Source organism: Polypterus senegalus, chromosome 4 (genome assembly GCF_016835505.1).
Source record: "Polypterus senegalus isolate Bchr_013 chromosome 4, ASM1683550v1, whole genome shotgun sequence".
Classification (NCBI taxonomy): Eukaryota; Metazoa; Chordata; class Cladistia; order Polypteriformes; family Polypteridae; genus Polypterus; species Polypterus senegalus.
In genome coordinates, this window is record NC_053157.1 from 245,719,292 (window position 1) to 245,729,651 (window position 10,360).

The 10,360-nt window shown below is 38.3% G+C and overlaps 1 protein-coding gene across 1 annotated transcript in view; it reads right to left on the reverse strand.

Annotated features, from left to right (window-relative positions):
• Positions 1–6,381, reverse strand: part of LOC120528990 (tripartite motif-containing protein 16-like) — a 32,029-nt gene extending 25,648 nt beyond the window's left edge. The window contains exon 1 of the mRNA XM_039753056.1: positions 6,144–6,381. Within this exon, the coding sequence (XP_039608990.1) occupies positions 6,144–6,381 (238 nt within the window). The remainder of the gene's footprint in view (positions 1–6,143) is intronic.
• Positions 6,382–10,360: the final 3,979 nt, after the last annotated feature.

The window sequence follows — 10,360 nt, forward strand, 5'->3', positions numbered from 1 at the left end:
TCTGAAGAGTGACAGACAGCATGGGATCCCCAAAGCAACTCTCCAAAGATCTGAAAACAAAGATTGTTGAGTCTCATGGTTTAGGGGAAGGCTACACAAAGCTATCTCAGAGGTTTAAATTGTCAGTTTCAACTGTAAGGAATGGAATCAGGAAATAGAAGGCCACAGGCACAGATGCTGTTAAACCAACCCAGCAGGTCTGGCAGGCCAAGAAAAATACAGGAGCGGCATATGCGGAGTCAGGATTGTGAGAATGACTACAGACAACCCATAGATCACCTCCAAAGACCTACAAGAACATCTTGCTGCAGATGGTGTATCTGTACATCGTTCTACAATTCAGCGCAATTTGCACATAGAACATCTGTATGGCAGGGTGATGAGAAATAATTCTTTTCTCCACTCACGCCACGAACAGAGTCGCTTGTTGTATGCAAATGCTCATTTAGACAAGCCAGATTCATTTTGGAACAAATTCATTTGGACTGATGAGGCAAAAACAGAGTTATTTGGTCATAACAAAAAGCGCTTTGCATGACGGAAGAAGAACACCAGATTCCAAGAAAAACACCTGCTACCTGCTGTCAAATGTGGTGGAGGTTCCATCATACTGTGGGGCTGTGTGGCTAGTTCAGGGACTGGGGCCCTTGCTAAAGTCGAGGGTCGGATGAACTCAACCCAATATCAACAAATTCTTCAGGATAATGTTCAAGCATCAGTCACAAAGTTTAAGTTACACAGGGGTTGGATATTCCAACAAGACAATGACCCAAAACACAGTTCGAAATCTACAAAAGCATTCATGCAGAGGAAGAAGTACAATGTTCTGGAATGGCCGTCACAGTCTCCCGACTTGAATATCATCAAAAATCTATGGGATGATTTGAAGCAGGGTGTCCATGCTTGGTAGCCATCAAATCGAACTGAACTGGAGAGATTTCGTATAGAAGAATAGTCAAAAATGCCTCCATCCAGAATCCAGACACTCATCAAAGGCTATAGGAGACATCTAGAGGCTGTTAGATTTTCAAAAGGAGGCTCAACTAAGTATTGATGTCATATCTCTGTTGGGGTGCCCACATTTATGCACCTGTCTAATTTTGTTATGATGCATATTGCATATTTTCGGTTAATCCAATAAACTTAATGTCACTGCTGAAATACTACTGTGTCCATAAGGCATGTCAGATATTAAACAAAAGTTGCTACTTTGAAAGCTCAGCCAATGATAAACAAAAATCTAAAGAATTAAGAGGGGTTCTGTTTTGGGCAAAAATGAGAGAAGAGGTCCGTTACTTAAATAAAATTTACTTATTCAATTATAACATATAAATACATATGAATAGTGTAATGCAGTAACAATAGATTATAGAAACAAATATATATGCTTACAGTAATATATTTAAAGAGACAAACTTATACTTACAGTAACATACATCAAAAGGAACTCATGCTTACAGTATATCAAAAGAAACAAAGCTATCATCCTAGACCAGTAGACTGAGGGAGCCCGCATGTCAGTCTCGTCAGAGGATCAACTCGTTAGCCTACTACCAAATACCAAACAGGTGTGCACATTCCCTACGGTTGAGCTTCCAAAGAAACTGGGCGGAACCTTACCTTATATACTAATTAGGTGTCCTTGCCCAAAAGCGGTCTACGTGGAAGCAGTGCATGCACAAGTGATCAGTTTCTCACACCCCCTCCTTCCATGGGACACGGCGCTTTTTCCTTCTACTCGGCCTTGAGACTAGTGCCTGATACCAGAAGACACAGTAATATGCTTACATGTGAAAAAAGCCTCACGAAGTGAAAAACAACTCCTTACATAGCCTTGGCTGTATCTTTAGAACATTCCTGGCTGTTTCTCCCAAAACATTAGTAATGCAGCTGGGTTCACATCTGCTCTCTTTATTTCACCTTTGCTTTTTACAGAGAAAAATCCTTTCATTACAATCGGTCCCTCGCTCAGCGCAAACCCAGCGCTCTTGCCCTTCTTGTTCTGATTGCAATTTTTCGTAAAGCACAAAATACATAACAGTTGAATATAGTCATTAAAACAATAATAATAAAACAATTGTCCATAATAAGTGCTTTTTCTTCGCTTGGAGTAATATTTTTCCAGTAAAATTACATTTTTTTTTCTTCAACCCAGGTACTTTGCGCACCATAGAGGGTCACCTCCCTGAGGAGCGGTTACTAGCACTTCACCCAAGGAGTTTCTTCTGATTTGGTATTTCATCATCCACATTGTCATCAAGAAAAGAATAAAAATCTTTAACTGAAGGTGTCCATGGTTTAAGAAATTGGATGCACACCTGTTTGACAAGTAATAGTTAGTAGTCTAGTAATAACTAATTAGGAAACTGGTAATAAGCAACAAAATACCATTCAAGAGAGTGAATTCTGCTTCACTAACATGAATCCCCTATGATTCCCAGGTTCAAATAAAGCTAATACTAATTAATATTATTGGTGATGATACAGATGGCATAAATATTTATCTTAAATAACTCAAAAGTTCTCAGTTTTAGGTTGCCACCGCTGTGCACAATGATAATCAGAGATAAAGTCCTTACACACCTCACCATGCTCACATCTTAACACACTCATTCATAAAATTGCCCAAATATACACCCAGCTGTGGTCTCAACCTTGAGCCACCTTTATCACATTAATTCAGCCATTTTGTGGACAGTAGGTGTCAATCCTCCCTTCGGAAGATGTCAGCACTACCTTCCAAAATGCAAATCACTGGGTCATTTTTGAGGTCACATTCATTTCAATTTCAAGGGTTATAACCAAGCTTCTTATTAAGGATTCATATCTTCAGAGATCTTCAGACTTCATCTGGGCTTTTTAATTCACAGACCACACACTCACCACTGTATGTATAAGACACTCCATCTCCTATGGGCCGAATTATTACTTCATTTCACTGATTTCCATAACATATATACTCATCAAGCCATGATGTTAATCATTTGACCTGTATCACCATCAACATGCTAGCCTAAACTGTTTTATCCTCTTCTAAAAGCTATAGATGTCCTGACCTATAGTATGTGTCCCTTATCCCCAAAATACTAGTCATGTGTGTCATCCCATATGCTTACTATTATTCTTTTCAATTAATTAAATGTACCTAAATGTAAAGCTCTACATTATTTGCTATAATACTACAATCAATAACCTAGAATATCTAAACTGGACTGACCCTGACTAGTAATAGTGCATTGTCCCTTCAATGACAATCACTTAACAATCTCTAATAGATCCCTTATGTTAGATTAGATTCAATTCTGATTAACTTTACAAATAACCAAATCATTGGTCCTTAAAGGTGACTTATTATCTCATACAAAATATCAGAAGGCATATCAAAACATTTATCTAAAAATAACCACTATGAATTAATACAAACATTCATTAAATACATATTATTTAGGAATCCCTATATTCTGCTTTGTCTACAAATAATTAGCTTTCCCTTCTATACCTTTCATACTTTACAGTTCAAATACTTTTAATTTAAAAGATGTTGCTATTTGTCAAACAAGTGGACAGTCAAAGCAGGCTCCAGCAAGAACATTGAGCCCTGCAGAGTAAAAGTGTGACAGATTTTCTTCTCTAATAAGGACCAAAGCAGGTGTTGGGGTCCAACATCCCAAGCAAAAGGACCCAAGTAGGCAGATGTCATCTATGATTCGGAATCCACGATGATCTTTTGGGCTCAAACATCACCAGCATAGTTGAGCTCTTGGCAGCAGGTATCCATGATGTCTGGAACTGGAATCGAGGTGCGTTGTCCAGTAGTCAGCTGATCGATGGCCTGATTCATGACTTGATTCCTTTTTTTTGTATGGCTGGGTTCTCCTTGGAGTCAGATAATTAGTTTATCTGCAGACCTTTATCACAGCCCAATCTCTGGTTCAACTTCAAATGCTGTCATCTACGATGCACTAGGAAAAAACAGCTTTCACCTGCAGACGTAAAGACTTAAAAAGGCTCATTTAAATAGTCAGCATATTAATTCTTCATTGGTAGCTACTTATGGATCCAAAAAACAATATGTCATAAGATGTCAGATCTGTTTCGTTGGGGGTACCCCTATTAAAAATATTGCTAACAGTGAAACAAACGGTCATTTCAATCCAGTCTGTGCTTGTCTAAATCAATTTGTCTTTAAACAGTCAGAGTAAAAATTTAAATTGATAAGCACAAAGTTCAAGTCCTCCTTTATAGCTGTTTCCAGTTTGGCTGCGGTTGCAATTTCCACTCAATTAAAAAAACATGTCCCAAGTCATTATTAAAATAAAGTCAATCAATGTATCACAAAGAGAAATGTACTCAATAATAAATCATTACAAAAATTGGCCCCAATAACATTGACATAATATTCAAATTATCTGCATTTATTCCCTGTTTTTTCTTCAGCTTCATTTTGCTAAAAGAATGTCTCCTTCAATCGAAATTTACTCATTTTAATTCAAATCCTCCCTTTTATCAGAGTCTGGCCAGTACTCAAATAAAAGGGGTGCTCATATAATATGCTTAATCTGGAGACCTTTTTACACCACCCGTTCAAATCTTTTTTTTTTAATTTAGAATTAAGAGCTCTTTTAATTTCAACATTTACATTTACATTCTCACACACATTAATATCAATTATTTAATCCTTGCAAACAACACCACATATTTTTTACACATACTTTTAAGCACTCTGAAACTTATTTAACATACACACATAGGGATCCCTTTACTACATAAAATCACCCAAACCATTGTTTTAACACATTCAACTTTACCTCAGTTTTGTCACTTATTATCAAAAGTGAATGCATTTTTCATTTTATCAAATGTTACAAATACTCAAATTTATTTTAACTCATATTTACTCAGAACTCTGGAAGTTTATATGCACACGGCAGCTTCAGCAAATCATAATCGAACTACATTACCCAGAAGTCTCCATGTTTTTGCTTTCTTACTCCCAAACACACGTACGCACCCACAGAACAAATAACAGGTACGCTCACACATTTTTAGCACAAACATATTTACACACACAGAGAGAACAATTAATGCTCAGGCATACACATAATATACAGGCACACACATTGAATAAGTTCAGCACAGACATATTCACACACTCAGACATTAGCGAGCGCCAGGTACCTTTGAAGTTAAATACAGTGCACTTTTCTTTTTTCACGCATGATATTCTTTTCAACCCTTGTTATTCTTTCCCCACAAATATAAGTACAGATATATACATATTTGCACACAAATCTATATACTCAAACATTTTTCTATCGCTTAATTTTTCTTTTTGGTGCTTTCCTCCTACATTTTTCTGAAGGCTGTTTTACTTATCAGACTATGAAAACAACTCGAATTGTTTTTAACAGGGAGTAACATGAAGCCCAAGTATTTGAAGCAAGTTAACCTTTTCAAAATTCCACATTTTAATATCCGAATTCTTATTATAGTACTTTTCTAATTTACCAAAAGCTCGCACTTCTTCTAATTGTCTATATTTACGTTAATTACGCTTTCTTGATAATTTTACGAAATCCTATTGCTGCAAGGAAGGAAACCCATGCCAACTAAAAGTACTTAAATCATGGTATTAAATTTATTTTTAAGAAATTATGTCACTTGAGCTACGTTAATGCTTTTCTTTTTGGTTTGCTCCTCTTCTTCCTCCTCGGAGGAGCTCTCCGAAGATGAAGATGAGGAGCCAACTTCATCCCGTTTTTTTTATTCAATTTTTCCCATTCAGCAAAGGTAAGAAGCGAATGAACTTCTGCCTTTGCCACTCGCTTCTTTATCCCTCCGGACTTATCCACAAGTCCCTTCTTTTTGGCCATGTCTAAGAGTACCCCTGTGGGCTGTCCATCTATTTCTCCCTTAGGGACTTTAGCGTTAATTAGCGCTCCCCATAATTCCTTTCTATTTACTCCCCCTGTTAAATTCCACACCATCCTCCCCATCCAGTTTCACATGTCCTGCTCCTGCATCATGCATGCGTACCAGCCATGTATCTACTGGCTCATTTCGCCCTTGGGCGTAACTTCATCTAAATCCTTCCCTTTCTTGTGCAGTATAATCTTCACAAACATCTCCTCTCCTGACATTACCGTGGGCGTCACCACAAAGTTTACGACGTACCACGGGTTTAGCTTGAAAACTCGGGGGATTAAGGTCTGGCTGATCAACTACATCATAATCATCGTCCCAAATGTTGCCATCCCATGTCTCGGGATCCCACTCATGGACGTTCGCTGCAGCTACAAGCGCTTTAACCTTCGCAACATCCGGTTTGCACTTCTTTTTCGCATTCACTTTGGCTATGCAAAAGGCTGCCTTCTCCGCCATCCCGTCGGCTCCCTGTACCTGCGGCAATAATACAGCTACCTGGGATTTCACTTTGGCTATGCATAAGGCTGCCTTCTACGCCAACCCCTCGGCCCGCTGTACCCGCGGCAATAGTACAGCTACCTGGGATTCAGCCATTGAGGCCCGCCCTAACGCACCCGCCAAGTCCATGTGCATTTTCTTAGTCTCCCTTTCGTTTTCGTCTACCAAGCTGTCCAGACATCTGTCTTGTATTTATTTACCAGGAGGCATTCGTTTATTAAGAATGCAGTGAAACAGTATACAAACTCCATGTGCTCCTTTGTGCACATGCCACCTAACAGTTCCGACCCAGCTTCGCTGGTGCCTACAACTAGAAATATAACTCACTGAGGCCCCCTAGCGGGTGGATGGTATAACACCTTAACCAGTATACAATACCCTGACACCTCCCCCTTTTAAGTCAATTCCTTAGGGTAGCATTTCTATTACCATTAACATGTGAACCCAACATCACTCACAACCTCTTTTTTTTTTCATTATACAGGACCTGTAAAGACCGTAAACCATTATTTAGAACTTGTTTGCCACAAAACAGTGACCTATAACAATACACCCTAATATTTGTTCAACATTGCATGTTACTGACTCAACTGTTCAACATCCACTATTCAGACATGCACTACTATGTTGTGTTATAATCAAATTAACATAACACCCACATAAACATTCTACTTTTGGTATCTGTTACATTTTACAGTAATACTGTAATCCTTTTACAAGTCCAAGCGAACCGCAGGCTTACTAACTCTGCCTGACCTTGTGATAGTAGGTGTTATTGTAACTGCCTCAACCGGTATATCAGGGTCCATACATTGCTGGACTTTCTGTGTAGGTTGATCAGTACTCGTTGTTTTAAACGTCTCATCTTGAACTCCTTCAGGCAGTAGCTGGATATGTCTTCTGTTTCTCCTTTTTTCTCCCTCCTTTTCCTGGGAAACATTGTATGACCTTGGAGTGGTACTCTCTGATTCCCATTTTCTCCCTTTTTGGGTATGATCTTGCAAGGGCTTTTTCTTTATTCAACCCCGTTGTTTCACTTTCTAAAAATTTCCCTCCTAATAATATTTTATCAAAATACCCCCCTTTTCATCTAATCATGGATTTGGAGGCCTTTCGTTGGGGGGCGAGGGCTCCTTATTTTCCGTTTTTCTTCCCCAAAATTTTAAATTTTTATCTTTTTCCCCACCTCAAAAACCCCACCCCACCCCCTTTTCTTATCCTTTTTCTCCTTTTCCTTTTAATTTTTCTTTGGGGTTTTTTTTGGAATCCCGGGTTTTTAGCCCAACGTCTTTTACACAAAAAATTTTCCCAAATTTAAATTTAGGTATCTTTTTTTTAGGCCTCCTTTTTAAATTTTTCCCCAATTAGTTCATCCTTTTTAGCCCCCCTTTTTTTTTTCTGCTTGCCCGAAACCCCTTAAACCCGGCCCCTCCCTTCCGGGATTTTTTTTTTTTTCCCTTCAATGACGTTAAAGCTTTTCCTTCAACCCCCTTTTTGTTGGCCCTGACTCACAAAATCTTTCTCTCACTTTAAAAGTCCACTTTCTTTTTCAGTGGTTTCGGTTGTGATCAACCGTTGTTTTCCGCTAATCTTTTAACTTTTTCCATGGGGTTTTTCTTTTTTACTGCCTCAAGTCTCTTTAGGTTTTCCCCGTTTCCCTCTTTCTTTTTCGTCCCTGCCAATTCCGTGTCGGGGGGCTGTCATGGTTTCCCCGGGGTTAAATTCTAGGTTGTTTAGAGTCGTTCTTAGTTCCAAAAACTCTTTTTTTTTGATCCCAACCCCCTTTTTCTTAAGTAGCATCGAACCCCTTCTAATTTGGAATTTTTTCCCATGTTTTAACCCCTTTTCCCCCCCCTTTTTTATTGGGCGCAACCACTAATTTTTTTTTTTGGCCCCGAAACCCCGGGGTTTTTACCTAGAAAACTTAACTGACTTGTTTTCCCCAAAATTTTCTTAGGGGGGTTTTTTATTTTTTGGGTTTTTTAATTTTTTTTTCTCTTTTCACCTCCCAACATTCACAAATTTTTTCCCCCCCCCGGGCCCAAAATTGTGCTTTCGTTAAAATTTTTTGGGGGTTTTTTCCAAAAGGGGCCTTTTAAAAGCAAACAGCCCCGGGGTAAAATTTTAAAAAAGGGGTTTCCCCAAAGGAATTAAAATAGGGGGATCCTGATGTAAACCTTCCCGAATTTACGGTTCTTTAGGGGGAATTTACCCCCTTTTTAATTTTATTTTACTTTTGCCCAAAACCCAAAATTTTACCCCCCTTTTTAACTGGGCCCCGGGCCCAAACCTCTTAGGGGGGGATTTTTTTAAAGCCTTGTTTTATCCTTCAGTTCTCTTTCTTTTTGGCTTACAATGGTCTTTTTTATGATTCTTCGCCCCCCATGGTTTTTGGTTTTTTTTTTTACTTTTTAAATTCTTTAATTCTTTTCTTTTTACCCAAGGTTTTGGAAAAAACCAAAGCCCGCACCCTAAATTAAGGCTATTTTTCCATCCCCATTTTGTGTAAATTCAAATTTTTTAGTTCCCCGGGGAAAGTTTGGGGGTTTGAGTTTGATTCCTTTTTTAATAAATTAACTCAGTCCCTACTTAAAAAAGGGGTTGTTTTAAAATTTACAGATAAACTTCCCCATGTCTTGATTTTTACAGGAGGCATTAGTTTGTGGTTTTTCGTTTTTTAAAGAATGCAGTGAAAACAGTATACTCCATGTGCTCCTTTGCATGCCACCTCTAGTTCCGACCCAGCAACTAGAAATATATCTCACTGAGTCCCCTAGCGAGTGGATGATATAACATTAACCAGTATACAATACCCTGACAACATCTAACTGCCGTTAGTAAAACCCACCCAGCGTCTGCAAACCCGTTATGAATTCTTTTACAGACACCTGACATTTCTTAAGTCGGCTAATACATTCACTGGTGTTGGGGGCCTAAACTTTGCCAATATTGTGCTAAATCCACCCACATCTCAATTCTATAGCGCAGTTTTCCCCATACCGTTTCCTCCCATGCGGGAAGAGGTAAAGGAGCGTGCCAGGATTTTTATCCTTTTTCTTAGGACATCTCTGATTTCTTTTGCCTCACTCAATAGTTCAATATTTTACCAGATTCCCCAAAATCCTGCGAATCGCCAAAATGTTTTTTTTTTTTTTTTTTTTTAATCATTTATTAATTTTATTACAATCAATACATAGCAATCAAGTTTTTTACAAAAAAAGAATTATGCTAAGAACAGATCGATCCCCACCCTGAGAGAGAGAGCAAGCCAAAGCGTGTAAAATTTAAGGCTTGTAAAATACCTAAATCAACAAATTCTCTGTGCTTTATAAAATCATTTCAAAATATTACTGATTAGATCCTGCCATGTTTTAAAAAAAGTCTGCCAGATCCTCTAACTAAGTATTTGATTTTTCCAATTTTAAATAATATAACACATCAGTTTCCCTGACTTAAAAAGGAGAGTTTGGGTTCTTCCAGTTTATCAGAATAAGTCTGCGTGCCAACAGTGTAGTAATGCAATCACAATTTGTTTGTCTTTCTCCACTTTAAGCCCTCTGGAAGAACACCAAACACAGCTGTTAATAGGTTAGGAGGGATTGTGAGTCCAAGACTGTCTGAGAGGTAATTAAAATTTTTGTCCAGAATAATGTTAATTTGGTGCAGGCCCAGAACATGTGACTCAGTGGGAGGCTGGAACTTGGTTGCAACGTTCGGAGGGTTTGCTCATGCCCCTGGAAACATTTTGGGGAGTTTTAGTCGAGACAGATGTGCTTTCGATATATAATTTTGAGTTGTATAATTGTATGCTTGCATATGGAGCTTGAGTGAATTCTCTGCATTGCTACTTTCACTCCTTTTCTGATATATTAATTGAGAGGTCATTTTCCCAGTGTCCTCTTGGATCTTTGAAAGGAAGGTTGTAAAATGATTTTAT